A 22,036-nucleotide genomic window follows, 5' to 3' on the forward strand; every position below is an offset into this window, starting at 1 on the left:
TGATGAAGTATTGGGTACAGTGGAACTTCGGTTAACGAGAAATTCGAATAACGAACAAAAATTTGAGACGAATTTTGTCGTGGTCAACGAGCAATGATTCGCATTACGAGCAAAAAAATGTGTGCTTTGTTTATTTATTTTGACGTTATCACAACTGAACTGATGGGTTCTGTTTTGCTTTCGCCCACGCACGTGTTATGTAATTTTGGGTGATATCCTCCCCTACAGTCTCCATGGCTAATAGTCGTGCCTCGCTCGGGAAATTAACACGCGTGCGAGTGTGAATATTTACGATACGAAACTAGGTGTAGCGGCATTGCAGCCATTCGTATGTGCGCTTGAAGTTTTCATTAAATTCTTTCTAAATTCTTAGGGAAAACTGTGGGCTGATTGCGTTATTGAAAGTGACTTTGAGGGGCTTGCTCATGAACAGGAGCCACTACTTGAAGAAGAGATTGTGTCCTTTGGGAAGACCATGGACTGGAGGTGCATGAGGATGGCATTCAAGAACTAGTAGTGAAAAATGTCTAGGAGTTGTGAAAGTAGATGAAGGATGGATCTCTTTTGCACGCACCAGCAAGTGTTTATGGACGATATCTCTTCTAAGGAAGAGAGAAGTATGGAGAAGTCCCTCTTATAAAATGAGATTAGAGAGATGTGGGAATATGTGCAGAACTCTGTAGAAAAGAACCACCCAAATAAAGCTGTAGCAGTGTGCGAGCAATGAATCTCTCCAACTAATTACACTGCAATTCCTTATTTCCCAGAAAACCTAACAAGGAGGAAAAGCAAGTGCCATTGGATGAGGTTCAAAGTCATGCAAAAGAATGAGTTTGCAAACAACAGTGAGTCTGTAAATCGTCCTAAATGATAGTCCTCTTCTCTCTCCCCCGTCGTTTAGAGCAAGTTAATTTGCAAACATTATCGTATTGTATGTTTAATTATGGCTATTATTTTTATATTATAGTTATTTTATTGTTCTATGTATTATTATTGTATGTAATTATTGATTGAATGCCGTTTTTATTAATCATTTTTATATGAATGAATGATTGTGGAACGAATTATCTGAGTTACCATTATTTCCTATGGGGGAAAGTTTGGTTCGAATAACGAACTATTCGGATAACGAGCACGACGGCGGAACGAATTAAGCTCGTTAATTCGTTTCCACTGTACTAGGCTTTCGACATTACTGCGTGACACTCAGATATAAACTGATTTGACTGCATTTCAACTATTCAGAATTGGCTCTGAGCAGTTAGCAAGTATATACTAACAAATTCATCCGTAATATACAAGAAAACTGTTAAGAATAACTGAATGAAGAAGAAGAAGAAGAAGAAAAAATATATATATAATATATATATTTGCAATCCTCGCAATGAATTTCTTTAATCTTCTCCCTCCAACTGGCAGTGCTTAGGGACCATTCAAGTATTACGTAGCAGATTTTTAGCCATTTTTGACCCCCCCCCCCCTTGTCAGCAAAATTTTGTCAGCGCAGCTTAGAATATATTTCATATCTTCAAAAAGGGTGGTTGATGACGTAAGCCACTTTTTTTTTTGAAAAGGAATTTTTTTTACGAGAAAGTCCAGCACACCCCTCGGAGTATCCACCAACACCAAACGTGGCCCCCACTCAGTCCCTTGCGAGATATAAGCGGTTCCCCTTTCGGCTGGGCCATGCTGGAAAAAAAATATCCTACCGGTCCAGGCCCGGCCACAGGATCCACATCCACCGGAGCCGCACGCCATCCCAAAACAGCAACAGCCACACTCCCTACACACTGCCTATAAACTAACGTCACCATCCGCCGCTCCCCACGCAAAGGAGAAACATAACCGAACCAAATGCTTATCCAGCAGCACATGTGCCATCCGCCTTCATCACTACACCTTGTCCCTAACCCTTCGTATGTAGCATTCGGTGTCGTCTTTCGTAGCATTCTGGATGCGCATCACTAATAACCTGAAAATAAAGTAAACAAAACAGAAAAAGATGGGAAGCGGGCACAACAAAATGTGGGATTCGACAAACTGGTCTCGCAGGACCATTGTTATCAAACTTCACTGTTCAAATGTTGTCGGTGGGACAGAGAACATTGTTTCTAGTATTTCCGAGAGGGACAGATACAATCTCAAAGTCAAGAAATGTTTTGGAAATGATCTGGTTCACCTGAAAATTAGCACAAGTAACAAAAATACTGAAATATAGCGATTCATATGTGGTTACATTGAATATAGTATTACTGAAGAGAAACCATACTGAAATGTTACATTGAATAAAATATGATTGAAAAGATAGCTGTATAAAAAAATCTATATGGGTAGATATTGATACAATGGCCTCGGAGTATCCGAAACCTCGAAGTTTCGGGACTAGAATTATCGATAGACTACTGTGTGAAAGGGGGACTATTCCTTCCCCCTCCCCCTATCTTTCCATCGAGAAAAGCATCTCTGGGATTTCAGGAAAGCACATTTTCCGTGTATAATTTCTCAATTATTCACATGTGCGTACCAATGTCTATGATTATCTAAATTTAGCGAACTTCCTACACAATGTAAAGTCATTTTCTGAGTATGTCTTACACTACTACCTTTGTGATGGAAGTTTTTACTGAAATGGGGGAAGAATCCCTCAAGTTCCCGTTATCATGTCATTGTGTCGGAATATTATTCTGGAATTTCTTTCACAAACACACACACATCTTTTGAAAATACGATATATATATACACACACACACACACACACACATCCATCGTCGGCACCATACTCTGTTCCGTATAATTTATGTGTTAGGTGTCACTTTATAGTGGAGCCGAGCGGAAATAAGAAAACTCTCTCGAAAACTGGCGTTGGTATCTCTGAACTTTATCATTAAGCTTTATGCAAATGAGAGCAGCTCACGCCAACACAAAAGGATCGTGATGGAAAGTAAGAAGGATTTTTCCTCCGTTTTCAAGGGAAAATTTTCCCCTCATTTTCAGAGGAAAGGGGAAACTCTCTCTCTCCTTTCATTTTCCGTATTTTATACTCCTTTAAGTATTAAAAATGAAAAAAGAGAAAAAAAAATTCAAAACATCTTGAAAAGTTCCCTTTTCGGCTTACGTGTTTTCCCATTAAAAAGAAGTAAAATTTTCCCCAACCATGATAATAGCTCAAGATATATATATATATATATTTTTTTTTTCCCTCTCCCCCGGTTTAAATATTATATTATAAAGTGACACGCGATTCATATGCATTTATAATAACGAGAAAGCAAGAAAGAATTCTGATTTGTGTTTGTTTTTTTCCCTGCGAAATTCCCTGATACTATTCCTCTGCAAGTGCTGGTTTTTGTATTCATTTAGCTGGAAGATTTATGTGATATTTCTCTGCGCGATTCAATTTGGTTATTGGATTTGTGTAAAATTTTTCAAGAATGTGTTTTCAATGGCGTTTATTTTGTTTCTTTCACTGCTGAAAGAAACGAAATTATATTAAGAATATAAGAAGCTTTATATATTATTTATTAATAAAGCTTCTGGAATAAATCAGACATCAAAATGAAATGAAAACTATATTTTTTTCGGATCACACTGTAAAAGTTTTATAAAAGTCATTTTATTAAACATGAAAAATTTGACCAATAAGATTATCGGTTGCATTTGCTCGAATGTAACCTATGAGATTTATATTGGTTGGATTTTTCGAGTTTTATGAAAGGGATTTTATCAAACTTTTATAGTGTAATCCCGGCCTTTCCCGCAAAGCAGAATATGCCAGAAACCAGCGCAACAATCTGGGTGGAAATTTTGAGATAAGTAACGCTGTCATGGGAATTTTTATAGCAGAATGGTTTCTAGTCAGCCGAGGGCTCGTTGCAGAACAGTGCAAAACATTCCGCTTTGGCGATTATATCGAATTACAACTACCAAAACACACATAAGATTTTTACTTCTTATTATTACTTTGATTACATATAATTAGCGCTCTCTATGGGGCTCAACATCGAACAAAAATAAAATAATTTAATGTACGTACTGGAGAAAACTTGGATGCTTCGAGGCCAGTCTCCCCACACTCTCTCTATCTCTCTCTCTCTGTTTGTTTAAGCCTTGACCTCGACATATATTTGCCATTAATCCTAAACATTTTATAAAAAAAATTAATTAATTAATTAATTATAATGAAATATATATAAAAAAATATTACACACATATTGGTCGTTGTGTGAATCGTAATATTCGATTAAGCGGGAAAAAAATTGCTGGACTTATTCGATTAAGCAGTGAAGCGTTTAACATTGTGTGTATAACGGGGGTCATTCAAGTATTACGTCAGCATCGATGAAGGGGGTGGTGGTGGTGTTTCCGTTTTGCTGACTTTTGATCACAAGGGGGGAGTTTGGTCCCTTTACGAAATGTTCTTAATAACGTCTTACTCCGTGCGCCAAAAAGACGAGGAAAAAACCTTTCGATAGTTTATGGGCACCTGGAGTAACATTCTACCTATTGATAAGTCCCCTATAGAGCCACTTTAATGATCTCTAAATGTTTCGTGGATCCAAGTGATCTGGAGCTTTGCCCGGGCCGCTTAAGTGCTCTGAAAATGTGTCCGGGCAGCTTAAGTGTTCTGGAACTGTGTCACGGGTCACTTAAGTGATGCATGAATGTGCCACGGGCCTACTTCATTGATCTGAAAATGTGCCACGGGCCGCTTAAATGCTCTGGAATTGCGCCACGAGTCGCTTAAGCGATCTGTAAATGTGTCACTCAGTTAATTTTCAGAAAATTAGGTTTTGGGGACAGGCCACATCAGATAACCCCCAAGGCCACATTTGGTCCGCGGGCCAAGGGTTTGCCATATATGGCTTATAGGGTGGGTTGAATTTTTTAAAAAGAAATTTTGAGTTCTTCAAATAGCATTGACATTAACAGAAATTGATAATAATAGCATATATAAAGGCATTTTTTTTCCGAAATTTTAATTAAAAAAAAAATATTTGTTGCATTAGAAAAATAAATTTTTGATCGTCGGGGGGGAGGAGGCGAGCCCCCAATTCATACCCCCCCCCCCTGACGTCTTTGATCCCACCAATATGCGTTAGGAGGCAGAGGGCAGAGATGGTGACGAAAGTTTGCTGACAAGGGGAGGAAGGGGGTCAAAAATGGCTAAAAGTTTGCTGACGTAATACTTGAACGGCCCCTAGGGGGGTCATTCAAGTATCACGCCAGCATCGAGGGGGGGGGGGGTTCGGATTTGCTGACTTTTGATGACAGGGGGAAGGGGAGGGGTTTGAAGGTTGCTTACGTCATCAGCCACCCTTTTTGAAGATATGAAATATTATAAGCTGCTGACGAAATTTTTTTGACAAGGAGAGGAGGGGGGGGGGTCAGTGTTTTGCTGACTTTTGATGACAAAGGGAGGAGGGGGGGGGGTCAAAAATGGCTAAAAAATCTGCTTTCGTAATACTTGTATGACCCCCTAAGATAAATTTTGGTTCCGCACATCTTTCTTGTCTTTCTTTACTTGAAAAACAATCACTGCCTATAAAATTTATGGTAAAATTTTGTGAGTACATATTCTAGTTGGAGACATAAACAAATACTATACTATACTATACTATACTATACTATACATTAAGTCATTATTAACTGAGAGAGTCCAATAAGATTAAAAGTTCTATATGAACAAGAGTCCAATATGAAGATTAGAAAGCCCCAAGTAGCTAATTTTGAAAATAACTATTGTGTGCTTTTGACAAGAAGGCGAAAATGCTAACAAGAAATTCTTTAACACGACAATTTTTTTCCCCCCGCGATATTCGGCTATCGTTATAACGCACTCCTACAGTATTATCATGATTTTTATAACATGTAAGAACTTCAGTGTATGCGAGGTAGAAAATAACGTTGTGTCTGGGGGTATATTGGAGGCCTTCAAACGTGCAGGAAACAAAGAGGCATTGGCATAGAGGGAAAATAGTCAAATTATCAAATTGGGCAAAAATATTACACACGTATGATTTTCAAACTGATAATTTTGACGTATAAGGTCATACAATTGCGAGGAAAAGATGTTATCGAAACGTAAGCGATTTCTCCTCTCTCTGTAGTTGTATCCGCTGGCAACGTCTCATTGATCTTAGGTCCGTTCGGTTTAATTCTTGTTTTGTGCCACTGCCGCCATCTAGTGCTCGATAGATGCTATACTAACAAGGTGAGTGATATGTATTACACGAATACAATGAAATGTCGATGTAACGGATAATCTCCGGTCATGAAAAATCATCGTTGTTGAGGGATTATCATCGGTATCGAGAGATAACGTTATAACATTAGCGACTTCCAAACAAGACAAAAAAAAAAAAAATCGTTGTAGAGGAATTTATCGTTATATCAAGGAGGAGTATCCAGTGAGGTTTCGTGTAGTGACTTCTCGTTACAGTGATACCCAATAATATAGTATACCAATGCCCTCTACAAGATATTTTTCAAATCGTATATCTGGATATACCTCTATAGCAGGCATCTTCAACCCGTTGCTCGCGAGCACCGCGGTGCTCCCCGAAGTACCCAGAGTGCTCGACGCTCGTGTCCGATTTTGTGCTCGCGAGTACTTGATCGACGTCCCAAATAAACCCACCTTGTACAAATTGCATTGAAGGATTGAAATCATCCTGATTTCATGCACGGGTATGACTAACTTGCTGGAAGGGTGCTCTTCTTTCGATGGTGGGTATAGGCAGTGCTCGTGACTAGAAAAAGGTTGAAGACCTCTGCTCTATAGTATAGTTAAACTCCTTTCGATACCACGATATCCACTTCCACTGCTATGTTAAACCTATTTATCTATTCTATAATATAAAATCACAAACAAACTCTAAAAGGGCCTGTTGCTAAGCAACCGAGTGACGGAAGTGGGTGAAATTTTTGAGTGACGGAAATCTGTTACGGAAGTGGGTTCGATTCATATATCGATATTCACATTCATATATCGATATTCACATTCATATATCGATATTCACATTCATATATCGATATTCACATTCATATATCGATATTCACATTCATATATCGATATTCACATTCATATATCGTACATTCATATTCATATATCGATATTGGGTCGATATTCACATATCGGGACCATGTTATGTGCATGTACCAAGAGGCTCCTACATCCTACAGCAGAGCCCTTAGGCTGGAATTTAGATTTCGAGCCCCCAAACCAGCTTTTCAGGAGCCCCTCTGTGATTAATTTATAGTGTGAAAAATCAAAAAGTGATAAGAATCGTTGTGGCCCCTGACAGCCCTGCCCTTGTGGCGGGGGGGGGGTCCATGCCGAGAGGTATGTATATGTATAATATACACACAACAGCAGTGCTCCCAACACAGGGTCGGGGTACCCGGGGAAGATTTCACGTATAAGTAAAAAGTTTTCATTTCCAGGGGCCCTTGATGGATCTCATTGTTTTCTTGCTGCTTTAACGTTGAAAAATTTCGATAGCGGAAGCAAAAGATATATCCAGTCTGGGGCACCACCAAAACTATGCGAATTGGTGTCCCGGGTAATTGGTTGGGGGGTCCTGGATTTTATTCGTTGGTAAAACGAATACAAATGAAAATTTTTCATGGTACTCGCTCCGTGGGATGACCGACAAGCTTCCAAGTCGGGGGCCCCATGTTTACAGGTTTCATTTTGGGGGCCCTGGATTTTATTCGTTGGTAAAACGAATACAAATGAAAATTTTTCATGGCACTCGCTCCGGGGGATGACCGACAAGCTTCCAAGTCGGGGGCCCCATGTTTACAGGTTTGATTTTGGGGGCCCTGGATGAATCTCATTCTTTTCTGTTGTAGAATTTGCCACAGCCGAAACCCGAGATATAGCCAGTCTGGGGCCCCACTAAAAATCTGCGTATTGTGTCCCCGCTACTGGATGTGGGGCCCTGGATTTTATTCGTTGTAAAATTGATAAAAATGAAAAATTCTCACAAGGGGGTGTCCGACAAGCTTGCAGGTCAGGGCTTCATGGAAATGTTGGCAGGTTGTAATTCGGTGCCCCTGAATGTATCTCATTGATTTTTGTGGTTTAACATTGTAAAATTTGCAACTCATCGGTAGCCCAAGATATATCCAGTGTGGGGCCCCACTGAAATTCAGCGAATTGAATCTGGGGACCCCCATGGGGAAGTTTTCTGGGGATACTTGATGAATCTCATTTGTTTTTTGTTGCTTTATTATTATTTTCATTAAAATTCGCTTCTTCAGTAGGCTGGTGCTTTCACACGTCCCTTTCCCCTTTTCCATAGCACGCTGATGAAGTGGGACGAAATAAACAAGATATGTCCGGGAGAGAAGTGGGGGGGGGGGGGGTTGGCCGCCAAAGGCGGCAGGGGGGCAGAGCCCCCCTAGTAACGATATATATTTTTTATGGATAACTGCATTTTTATACAGTAGTGTAATACTGGTCTTGTATTACGCTATTAAATTCATATACACTATTAAGTTGATATAAACATATCTACTGACACGGAAGGGGTTCCCATATCCTGAAAGATGAGAGAAACATGTTTCGACCTGTTTTTCTAAAAAAATTTTTTTTGGCAACTAGTTTTTTTACGATCCGTTAGGCCCCTTTCACACGGAGCGGATGCGGACGCGGGTCCGCATACCCTTTCAAACGAGCGCTGAAGATGCGGACGAATCGCCCGCATCTTTAGTTCGAAATTCGTGCATATAAACTGTTTTTTCGCAATTTTTGTAATTATTTTTCTCCTTCACCCCTGATTCAGTGGCCATAGGCAGCCTAGAGGCATTCTTTGGTGGTTTAATCTAGAGCCACATAGAATATGGGAATAAAGATGTCTTCATTCCGATCCTCACAAGTAGTCGATGGGAGAAAATGTCTTCAAATATTTTCAAAAAATTTTGAAAAAAAATCTGTCTTTTCGGAAAAATATGAAAGAAAATTCCAAAAACACATCCAATGTTCGAAAAATCCAATCCAAAAACATCCAAAACATTCGATGTTCCAAACAAAAAAAAAAAATTCAGCAAATATCAAAGAATTTGCAAGTATAAAAAAAGGGAGGGGTTGGGACTTTCAAAATGTCTGTGCTTAGAAATATTCACATCACAACTCTGTCTTAGGCCGGGATTACACTATAAAAGTTTTGTAAAAGCTCTTTGATAAAACGTGAAAAATTCAACCATTAAGATCACCGGTTGCATTTGCTGGAATGCAACCGATGCGCCTATTGGTTGAATTTTTCAACTTTTATAAAAGATCTTTTACAAAACTTTAAAATATAATCCCGGCCTCAAGTACGGATTACACTATAAAAATTTTATAATAATTCTTTTAAAAAAGCAACTAATAAATTTATCGGTTGCACTTGCAATTTATTAGTTGCTTTTTTCAAGTTTTATAAAATAACGTTCATAAACCTTTTAGAGTGAAATCCCATCCTTAGATTAGTCTCACTTCTGAAATATAAAATTTCATTTTTTTAAGTTTACAGACTAAATATTGAGTAAAATATACTTGTAGGTATCGAGGGAACCACCAAAAATATTCAAGCGCTAGGGTCTTCAAACGTCTTAATCCGGCCCTGAGTGAACACTGTACGCGTGGACAACGTTGTTTATGAAAAGTATTTTTTTTAAGTTTAAAAAAATTAACAGATTAAAAATTTAAAAACATAACAAATATTTAAAATAATATTTCAAATATTTTTATATTCTTTAAATAATTTTAAAAATTTAAAAAGAAAAAAATTTAAAATTTTTAAATTTAATTTAAAAGTTATTAAAGTATGTAGTCAATTAAATATTCGTAATGAACAGAACGGCTTATAGTTTTGGTCCCGTCAGTGGCCGTTGTTGGCAGGTTTTATTATATAAAATTGTGAAATATGGACAAAAGGCAGTTAAAGTTGCTATATCTCAATCTCAGAAGGAAACGAAGGGATACGCGTATGTAGGTACATTATATTAATGAGCAGGGACCATCATATGGTGTTTTTAAGGGTATTTATGGCAAATAATTAAAAAAATTCCGTGAAAAATCACCTTCAAAAAGTAGCCAAAGATGCGGACGAATTCGCTCCGCATCCGCATCGTGTGAATAGCTCCGAATAAACCTATTGTCAAAACTTCTATGTGCGGATGCGGAGCCCGCACTTAGGTTTTGACACATGCGGACGACTTCCGGACCCGCATGAACATTTCCTAGGTGCGGAGATTTTTCGGCTCGTCTGAAAGGCGCAGTATATTCCAATTGTTAAAACTTCTTCCGGACCCGCATCCGCTCCGTGTGAAAGGGCCCGAGCCGTTCAAGTATTACGTGAGCAAATTTTTAGCCATTTTTGACCCCCCCCCCCCCCAATCAACAAAATTTAGTCATCAGCTCTGCCCCTCTGAATCCTAACTCATATTTTCATAAAGGGTGGTTGATGACGTAAGTATTATCCAACCCCCCCCCCTTGTCATCAAAAGTCAGCAAATCAGAATCCCTCCCCCCATTAATGATGACGTAATACTTCAACGGCCCCTTATAAGCCCCCATTTAAAAATTTATTAAATAATGCTATGAACCCTCTATGGTCCCGTGTATATTTGAATACATGTAACAAATACACATGATCAAAATACCTATTTTATACCAATTTATTTCCTAAATTTTTAGGGGGTGTTTTTGATAGTGTATCTTTTAGTGTCACTTGAGTAGAAAATAGGTATACAGGGTCGTAACTAAGGCAGGTGCAACAGGTGCACCCGCACAGGGCCCACTTGGAAGAAGGGCCCAGACTGGGCCAGAATGAACGTAAATTCAATTTCTTGCACAGGAATGGCTAGATATGGCCCTGCGGCTGTACGCAAAATACTTTTTTTTAAATCCAGAACAGTGGTTCCCAATCCTTTTTTTTTAGGCCATGCCTAACCACCAAAGCATCTCTGAAATCCTAGTGTCCCCCGTACGTCTCCCGTTAAGAGTAACCTCACCCCCACCCCAATGAAACTTCATAGTTCCATAGTAAAGTTTTTTTCCCAAACCATTGTTTTTTGCTTTGCTTCCTTGCATTTCAAAACCAGGGTCTTTTAAACCCCAACCCCCATATTACGTACGTACGCTTACTTAGTCGAAAGCAGTGGTTATCTTAATCAGGGGTGCTCAGAGAGGCTTCAGAAGGTCCGTGAGCTTGAATTAGAAAACAATCAGCTCATTGTGTTTACATTGCTACACACAGAATATGATTTAAGGAGTCCTGGCCTTTTATTATCCTTCGTTTGATTGGTACAGGGGATCCGCGGACTTTATCTTAGGCCGGGATTACACTGTAAGGTTTTGATAAAAGTTCGTTTATGAAACTTGAAAAATTCAACCAACGGCGGATCAGTTAAGTTCGCTCGAATGTAACGGATGTGCTTATTGGTTAGATTTTTCTAGTTTCGTAAAAGAAATCATCGCGAGGATCCGGATTCGAACCCCACCGTCGCCATAGTGGTGGTCGGCTGAAGTTGGTTTCCTGTGGTTCCCAACTTCGAGGCGCAAATGCGAGCTGATCTCTCCATTAAAAAGTCTCGTCACAGAGAGCAACAGGCTTACAACGATTAATGATTCAATCATTACACTTCACACATAGTTAGAAAAACTGGTGGCAGATGGCAGCACTACACATAACAAGCATTACACAGAAACAAACTTCACGTCAAGTTTCACTACACGTACGCACACATTCCCGCATGTACCAATTCGTTAGAGATTCCGCAGAGGAATGTGGACGAGGTACATGTGTGGTGTAGGAGTAGTGTTAGCACCGCTAGGTCACGGTAATTTTTTTGAGAGAGGGAAAAACCTTAAAAAAGCAGCCGATAGGTGGCGCTAACGTACATAATTAAAGAGAAGATACGCAAATAACGAACAGACTGCCTCCAAATCGTTTATTACAGCAGTATGTGTTCGACATGACCAAACCACCACAGGGAATAACACATTGCAGGCGGGTCACAAATCCTGCAACGGCAGAGTGCAGCAGGTCCACATACACGGTTTACAACAGTGAACTGGTTGCGGATTAGGTGGGCGCAAGTTCTTATAACCGTCTCGTTTGCATATTTCCACCAAAGTGGCCCGTACCAGTGCCACCTATCGGCTGTTTTTTTCTTTTTTTTCCTGCGTTAAAAAAAAAAAAATTCCCTGACCTAGCGATGCTAACCCTGCAAACCGTTTTTTATTTGCTTTATTTTTCCGGTTTTTTATGAAGTTTCTACGGACTTTTTCCCCCGCCCTGTATAAACGGCTAACTAGCGATAGAAATTTATTTAAGAGCTGTAAAAATTAAAATTCCAGAATTTTCTGTGCCATCACTTAATTAAAAGAACAACTAAATGAATCTATAAATTTTCGTAAATTGTAGTAAACATCTACACTCTCCCGATAATTCAAATTATTCAGGAGCGATAAGATCCTCTCCGGATTAAAAGAGCGAAAGATCTTGGGATTACCGCGTTTGAGAAATATTCGAAGGGGAAATATATTTTCTCAGAACATCGAAAATATCTCTTTGCTAGAAATTTAAAGCTCTCTGATGTGGAAGAAGGGGGGAAAAAAATGGAAGGATGGGGGGGGAAATCAGATTTCCAGCTTTCCAGCGACTTTTAAAAGTCTAGGGATTTCCCCATATAACAACTGTTTCAGATTAGTGTTCGCGAGGCTTTAATAAGTCAGAGACAAACCCTTTCGTGTTGGAATATTCCTATTGTTGTTATTGTTATTATATTCGGAGCAGAAGCGACGGGAGATCTCTTGTTTTCCCCGACATTTATACCGGGTATATATTTTCTTGTTGTTTTTTGCTGCAGAAAACAATTCTTTTCTCGAGAAGCCACTTTTCCTCCTTCCGGGGAGGAGAGAAAATCCCGCTTTCCTCCCGGAAAAATTGTTCGTCGCGAGAGAGAAGACTCGGGAGGATTATGAATATTGCATGAAGAAAAGTCTGGCTGCCAACTTTTCTTGGTTTTAATGAGAAATATTTGAGTTGCTTCCGAAACTGTAACGCGTTGTTCTTTGAGAAATAAAAATATGGGGTTGGGGGAAAATATAAGATATATATATATATATATATATATATAAAAGAGACCAAGGAAAAAGACTTAGTCTTTTGTTTGAAAAAATCTTAGAACTAGACATGATTTGCGATATGAGAATAGTGGTAAGTGTGTGTGTGAGAATTTTGTTATTTTGGTTTTCTTTTTCGGTTCCCATTCTTTCTCTAAAGTGCCCGGATAATCTACTTCCCGTATAACATCAATCCTCCCTTGACGTAAATAATACATTAACTTTGTCGGGAAAGGGAAAAAAATAAATATTATTTTAGCTTTCTCTATAGATTTGATACGATGTTTTTTCTTGTCGGTATTGCATTACATTGTATTGAGCGTTTGATTCATTTGTTCCTGATCTCGAACGAGTGTCATCGTTTAGAGATGGTGAATTTATATATTTATGCGAGGAGGTATAAATCTCGGTTTATCCGTTCTTAAATAGGATGGTATTCAAGGGGAAATAATGACGAAAGGTATATCCGATAAATCCCAGTTGAATATACAGTCAGCACCGCTTGAACGGATATTTTATCTATTCGGTGTCGAGACACTGGCCACTTCCGAAAGTGACTGACCATAGAAACGCTTGAATTCGGACACGTTCCAGTCCATGGGTGGAAGGGAACCTATCACGTCGCGGTATCGACGATATTCACTGATGACATTGCAAATGTCATTTACCGTGTAAATTTACGATACCGTATGTACATATTTCACAGCTCTAGAACCCGGGAACTTATACGTATATATATTTTAAACAGTGATTTGACATATTAAATAGTGAGGATGTTTCATCATCATCACATCATCCTTTGGCGTCCCAGAAGGGAAGGGCCTAAGCGAATTATGTCCATTGCTCTAACACCAAGTGGTTTAACATGAACTGTGGGTCATGTGAAAATGAAGAAAAGCATTATTCTGTGGAAATTGTCAGGGTTTGGTGGCCGCTCTAAGGACAAAAGTTATAGTATCTGTTACCATTGTATTGAATCCCGGCATGTGAGGCTGCTCCTGTCTGCGATACCCTTTTTTTAAAAGGAGCAGAGGAGGAAGGATATGGCCAAGAACTCAACATGAAGTTATTAAATATTAACGCATAGAGTTCAAATTAGAACAGAATTTAAGCTCACCATGAATTCAGGTGTTTAGTGTAATTGAGAAAATTTACCAGCAGTGAGGATGTTTAAAATCTCAATAAAACGCTCCCTTATATATAGATAAATTGATAAATGCTGTTCCTCTAATCAAGAAATTAATTTTTGTTCTTGCAGATTCATGCCTCTTTCCCACCAGATGGACCGGTTCCTGGTTCCAGAAAGGTACGCAAGATCCCATCAGGATATACAACGGTACCATCTCAAATAAGGGCACTTGCCGGGAAGTCGACGGGGATAAGTTCCTCATCGAGAACACGTAAGTCATAACTTCATTATCACTGTACATCTTTCATAACTTCATTATCACTGTACATCTTTCATAACTTCATTATCACTGTACATCTTTCATAACTTCATTATCACTGTACATCTTTCATAACTTCATTATCACTGTACATCTTTCATAACTTCATTATCACTGTACATCTTTCATAACTTCATTATCACTGTACATCTTATCTCCCCGAAACATGAATTGAGCTAATCGAGGTTTCTAGGTAGATATTATTGTAGATATATTATACTTGCTGGATATTATTATTGACTAGCGCAAATACGAGACGCTTGGCTGTGTTTCCTCCTTATACTTGGAGCATTAAAGAAGTAACAGACTTATACAAGGATGACGTCACTCTCCGCTAGCATACGAAGGTTTTTTTAACAACTGGCTGTTGCGAAGATATATTTTGGAAAGAGAGAAAATTCAACTGTGCCCCTGCGGGGAATTGAACCGACGTCCTTTCACTTTCCGGGTAAACGCCCTAGTGCTGACGCTGCCAGGAGATGGCGACTTATACAAGGATGACCTCACTCTCCGCTACCATCCGGCCGTCCATGTACGGTCCCTTTCAGTGTACACGAGCTCCAAGGAAAGATTGGGAGATTCGGTGCCTCTGTAGTCTAGTGGTCTAGGGCTCTAGGGCGTTCACCCGGGAAGTGGAAGGACGTGGGTTCGGTTCCCCGCAGGGGCAGTTGAATTTTCTCTCTTTCCATAATATACATGTTAATAAATGAAATATAGTCAGCAATGAAGTTTGATAAAAATTCACGGTTAAAAAGAAGTTAATTCAAATTTAACCATGTTGAGAGACAGGCAAATCCGACGAGGCATTTTGCCTGTTTCAGCATTTAATTTGATACCAATGCTTGAAAATCGCAACATGTTCCATCTACTTTGGTAGTTCATTTTCAACTCATTACTCTGAACCAGTGGTTCTCAACCTTTATTGACTCGCGGAGCCCTTACAAGTAAAAAATCTATGGCGGAGCCCCGTAAGACATAATTTTTTAATTATTCATCAAAGTTAGGATTTATTTTTACTATTAAATATATTTATAATTGTTTTCTTTTTAAATTTTACTGTTTTTTTATTTTCCTCGAACTTCCACGGAGCCCCCGGAGAGCGCACAAGGAGTCCCAAGGGCTCCGCGGAGCACCGGTTGAGAACCGCTGCTCTAAACAATTTTTTGTTTTTGTGAATTGCATTTTCATTTCTTTCTTTCTTTTTTGTGTTTCTCGCTCCTTTTTGTTTTCGTCAATCGGGGGACAACCATTTCTAATTTTTGTCTGTTTTGCTAGAGCACGATTGCCCGCAGCACATTCTCAGATCATTTAAGTGACCCGCGGCATAATTTCAGATCACCGCGGCACAGTTCCAGAGTACTGAAAAATGGCGAGCGGCGTATTTAAAGATCACTTGAGTGACCTGCGACGCATTTATAGATAACTGAAAATCGCACTGAAGTGGTCCGCGTCGCACTTCCAAATCAACCAAGTGTACCGTGGCACAGTTCCAGAGCACTTAAGTGACCCACGGCGCAATAACAGATCATTGATGTGACGCGCGGTAAATTTTCGAACCATTCAAGTGACCCGCGCCACAGTTCCAGCGACCCAAGACTCATTTACTATTCAAGTTACCCACGGCACAGCTCTATATCTCTCAGCGGCCCGCGGCGCACTTTTAGATCACTCAAGTAATCTGCGGCGTTGTTGCAAATCACTTTATTAACTGGGCCGCACTCCCGTAAAGGCTGAACACCCTTGTTATAAATCATTTCAAACACAAGCTATTTAGCATGTCTTTGGCAAATCACAGCTGAAATAATGCTCGGCATTATTTCTCGTGAGGCATGAGTCAGTGCAATATTTCGCACCAAAGAAGGTCTAATTTCCTGGTTTGCCTTTTACCCACACGGTAATATTTGCATATTCGGCGTAAGTAACTCTCACTCCTATAGCTTTTAACTCGGTGTGTGCTCAAAGTCATTAAGAGTTAAAAAGGAAATGGTTGCTGCGGTCGCGCGGACTGAATTCCTTCCATCACTAACAACTTCTTGCTTCTAATTTAATTGACGTCAAGAAGATCCGCTAATTTAATTGAAAAAAGCAGACTCGTGAATATCATATCGTTAGTACAGGGCGGTCGCAAAATAACTTTGCCGATATACGAGCCCCTAGCGGCAGCAAAAATCAACTACTGCTATTGGGGTTTCGAGATGTAGGCCTTTCAGAGTATGCGCTCGAGAATTTGAGATGGGGAACAAAATCCTATCTCTCGCGGTTAGGGGCAGTTCAAGTATTACGTAAGCCAATTTTTAGCCATTTTTGACCCCCCCCCCCCGACCCGTTGTCAGCAAAATTTCGTCATCAGCTCTGCCCCTCTGAAACCTAACGCATATTGGTGGGATCAGAGACGTACATGGGGGGGGGGGGGCATGCGGGGCTCTCTCGTGCCCCCTTCCCACGATCAAAAATTTATTTTTTTAATGTATAAAAAATAATTTTTTTCAAATTGAAATTTCGGAAGAAAATACCTTTACATGTTATTATAATCAATTTCTGTTAATTTCAATGTTATTTGAAGGCTATGTTAACGCAAAATTTATCTTTAATAAATTCATTGCGACCCACCCTCTTAGCCCTATAATGATGAATCGCATAAACGCCCGTGGCCCGCGGACCAAATATGACCCTGGGGGTTATTTGATGCGGCCTGCCCTCTTCAAACCTAATTTTGTAAACATGGACTAAGCGGCACATTTACAGATCGCTTAAGTGTCCCGTGGTACAATTCCAGAACATTTAAGCGGCCCGTGGCATATTTTCAGATCACTTAAATGACCCGAGACCTAGTTCCAGAACACTTAAGCTATCCATGACACATTTAGAGACCCCTTGAGTGACATGTGACGTAGTTTTAGAGCACTTAACTGGCCCCCCAGTGCGGTTCTACATCACTCAAATTACCCGCGGCACATTCTCAGATTATTTAAGTAATGCGTGGCACAGTTCCAGAGCACTTAAGCGGCCCGAACACATTTCCAGAGCACTTAAGCGGCCCGGACTTATTTCCAGATCAGTTGGATCCGCGAAACATTGAGATCACTAAAGTGGCTCTGTAGAGCACTTATCAATGGGGGGATGTTACTTCAATTGCGTACAAACTATCGAAAGGTTTTTCTCGTTTTTGGCGCACCGAGTAAGATGCCATTAAAAATATTTCATATTTTCATAAAAGATGGTTGATGACGTAAGCATTATCCAAACCCTCCCTCCCCCCTTGTCATCAAAAGTCAGCAAATCGGAAACCCCCTTCCTCCCCATCGATGATGACGTAATACTTGAACGGCCCCTTACGGTTACAAACTTTTGTAAAATTCAAACGGCGACACTCACTTTTATGCATGGCAGTGATCGGCGCAGTAGAAAACCATGAATGGAGCTGGAATGGTATCTGTTGCACCCGTAAACGCCGGCGCATTCTGCAACTGTGTACTCTGCTACACCTATGTCTCTAATTTCATTAGCATCAGTTGGTTTTTGTGGCCGCGGTACGGGCTCGTATATCGGCAGAATTATTTTACAAGTTAAAGTTATTTTCTGTAAAATCACGATGGTCTTCGTAGTGCGTGAATTTAGCGCCATCTTATGTTTTACACGACATGCTTCTTCTATATGCTGACAACGACCGCAATAGCATTATGAAGAATTCGAAAGTGTCAACAAGGAATAAAATATGCGCATTTGCTTCAAACACCATTTTGAGCTGATGATGTTTTTGCTATTCACTTGATATTAACAGCAATTTTTTGTAGATAAAATTTTGTTGCATAATTTAAGAACGCGTTTAAATCGTGCGCTATGTCTCATGTCGAATGATGAAATCTCCGCAAGGTGTGGAAATTCAGAATCGTTCAATTTATCAAATAAGTTCTTTGCCAGTTTCTTTGCATATGACGTTACATCAGCCACTCCGGAATCACGTCTGATATTAACGTTTCTAACGTACCAAGGTAGTCCGGTGTATCTCCTCAGAGTCTTGTTCTGAAATCTCTCCAGAGCTATGATATTCATTTTCTTCGAGAACAACCAGACAGGCGCAGCATACAGAAGAATCGGTCTAATTGCCATCTTATACAGAATAATTTTATTTCGAATTGAAAGACTTGAGTGCCTGTGGCTTAGTCTGTTGAGCATGACCGAGGCCACGGTCGCCCTACGGATGGCATCAACACACTAAAAAAAAAAAATTTTCTACACATGCCTCGACCTGTGTTGCCAGATCTATGAACATTTGAAAACTACGAAATTATAGCTCGGCTCTTGAGAGCCGAGCTTAAAAAAAAACAACAAAAAAAACACACCCTTGGGTCTCAGGTGAACCTACGTCTTCACCCAACTTATTAGAATCTAACTATCATTGCAAAGCGCACTACTACACAGGAATTGGCAGAGTCATGATGAAGGGAGTTTGATGGATTATAACTATCCATTGGAACCCCGTTTCACCAATTACGGTTTTCGGTATAAAGAACGCTTAGTTTGTACGAATAGGTTTTCACATTAACACCTCACATTTGTGATGTGCATTTCGATAACGAAATTGCGGTGACGTTGGGCAGGCAGGGGTGCACAGACCCCGACCCGCGAAAGGTTCCCGGTAAAAAAAGTATCAGTGTTAAAAAGAACTGACCGTATATCCAGGGCTGGACAAATATCCAAAAAATTTGCATGCCCGGGGTCGGGCATGTGACTTTGAATATTAAACAATATACATGCCCGAACCAATATTTTACATACCTAAAAATGCTCCTAAATATTATCGGATTTACTTGTTTCATTGTAGAAATCATTTCTCATAGTTAAAAAGAACGCACAAAGTAGCTTTATGTAATAGTCATGTAATATAAGTCGCATAATCTTAAAAAAAAATCATTAATAAGCACATAAAATTGTTAATATAAATTACCATGTATGAATCTGCCTTATCACTGCTGTGACCGTTGATGTGATGAAAGCCAGCACAGAGTTTCCCAACCTTATTTGTCTTACTGCCTCTTTTGCCAGAAATTGTTTTTAGATTTAAGGTCGAATATATCAATTTTTTGGACTATCGATGCTGATCGTCATGAAAATCAGTGTTGCCATCAAATGAGAATCTACGATCAGCCGATTATAATTTTGAGCGCTGTCTGTGTCTGAAAAGAAGTCGGTGAGTTACTGTTCATTTTGCTCATGGAATCGTAGCCGATTTACGTTCCTTAGGACCGGACTTGAGCAGGCGCGAAAGACGAGAGCAGCATCAATCCGCAAAATATTAAAGGCCGTAAAATAAAATAGATTAAAATGCATGGAGACTATATAATTAATCCATCGCAACTGTCTAACGAACTCTTAGCTGGAAATTAAATAACAAGAGCTAGTAACTCCTAAATAACGATTATTTAGAAAGTACCATCAGCAAACCTTTTATTATTTTATTTATATACAATAACCCCAGAAGGCATGAAATGTACTCACACTGGAATAATAATAATGAATAAATAATAAAGATAATTAGAAATAATAGTCAGAAAGGATAGCACTTCTCATACAGAGACAAGGTCGAAATCCTCAATAGCGGAAGCGAATCTTGCGTAGGAGACGCATACAATTTCTGATGGCAGACTGTTCCATATTCTCGCCACTCGGTATCTGTATCCGTGGGAAAAAGAAATCTCTTCTCGCCATTGGTATGCTTATTTGGAAGCGATGCCTAAGTAGGCTAACGCGCCTGTCTCGAAGAAAGGTTCTCTCGACGGTAGATAATCAATTTGGTGGACTAGTTTATAGTACATCTTCAGATCTGCATCGATTCTACGCCATTTCAGCGAGTGCAAACCCAGATATTGAAGTCTCTGGCAATAATACCAACCGCTCATGCTTGCTATTCGTTTAAAAAACGACCTCTGTGGCTTTCCCAGGAGCTTTATGTCCTTGATTTTGTAAGGGCTCCATACCTGCGAACAGAACTCCAGAGTCGGGCGAACGTACACGCAGAAAGCATATCAACGTATCACACTTGCGGTATGCAGTATATAAAAGATTCTGTTAGCTTTGCAGACTATGCCATGAAAATGATCATTGAAATCCAGAATGCGGCTCATTGCAATACCTAAATCCACGCATGTGTCCAATTGCTGTAACGTTTCGTTACCTAGTTTATAATATTCAGGATCGGTGCGTCTACCTAAATGCATTGATCCGCTCTTTGATGATAAAATAGGGAGTTTATACTGATAACTGTACTAGAAAAGTTGTTGGCATGCAATGCTTAGGCCCCTAGTGTTTTCTACTGGAGAGAATAACTTTTCACGTCATCAGCGAATTGCAATAGAGAGATGGGTGACACAGCCTGAGTAATATCGTAAGTGTACAGAATAAATAAAATCGGGCCTAGCACCGACCCCTGGACGACTCCACTGTGCACCTAACATTCTCTGGACGTGACGATGGCTACGCGAACCTGATGAACTCTGTCTGATAGCAGAGTGTATCTTATACATCACGTCCAGGAAGTCCTTATTCAAACCTTTTTTTTTTCAACTGGTTATTGAAACATACCTTCAGTATTGAAAAGGATTCAAATAATGCATAACGTGCTCATTTTACATGTGCCCTATATTCCCTCCGCGCCCCTTAATAAGCTTTCTAAACACGCTCTATTTATATGCCATACAAACCCATATATTCGACTTATTACACACCCGTACAATTGTTGTAGTGAGTCCTAGAATGGCTGATCTTGCATCGCCGCCAATAATCAAAACTCGAAAAGTATTTTACTTTTTTTTGGTTTTATTTTTACGTTAAAATTCTTAAAAGATTTAAGAATTAATTATTTGTTAAAATTCCTAAAATATTTTTACACGCCCCGGGCATGTTGGGCGATAAATTTCCCCCAGCCCTGCCGTGTATCCTTCATAAAAATACGGCAAATTCATATCCATACATAATAGGACATCGCCAAAAACTTGTCGAATGTAAGTAGAGATACCGACTATCGAGAAAACTGCTGAAAAATCAATAGTAGGTAATAGAGGACTACTGCAAGTCGCAATTGATTAACCACTTCAAGTCATTGGCGGAGATACGGGGGGGGGGGGGGGCGTGGGGAGCGGCATCATAGGTGGAGTCGACTGATCTAATGTATATGTGAACTGATATCATCATCATCGTGCCCCCCCCCCCAGACTTCCAAGTCTATCTCCGCCCATGCTTCAAATACAAGCGTTTGGCAAAAAACTTGGATTATCTCTATTTAATGAATCGGCGATAAATATGGTAACCTTGTCCTAACCGAACTACACGTTAGAAAGACGAAGAGGAAAAGAAAAAATATAGTAGATAAGATCATTTTTTGAAGAGTCCTTAATCCACGTGTTCTCTTTATGCTCTTACATGTATATTGTAGGAAGATACTTTACGCGTGTGAAAAAAAAAATATCTTCCG

The 22,036-nt window shown here is 39.6% G+C and overlaps 1 protein-coding gene across 1 annotated transcript in view; it reads left to right on the top strand.

Moving 5' to 3' along the window:
* The window catches only part of LOC149080763 (uncharacterized), a 216,555-nt gene that overhangs the window by 111,760 nt on the left and 82,759 nt on the right, over positions 1–22,036 (top strand). Inside the window, exon 2 of the mRNA XM_089237455.1 lies at positions 14,376–14,517. Within this exon, the coding sequence (XP_089093581.1) occupies positions 14,376–14,517 (142 nt within the window). The remainder of the gene's footprint in view (positions 1–14,375; positions 14,518–22,036) is intronic.

Source organism: Pholcus phalangioides, unplaced genomic scaffold (assembly GCF_987345545.1).
Source record: "Pholcus phalangioides strain wild (caught in Gottingen) unplaced genomic scaffold, Ppha-v1.0 ptg000010l_1, whole genome shotgun sequence".
NCBI lineage: Eukaryota > Metazoa > Arthropoda > Arachnida > Araneae > Pholcidae > Pholcus > Pholcus phalangioides.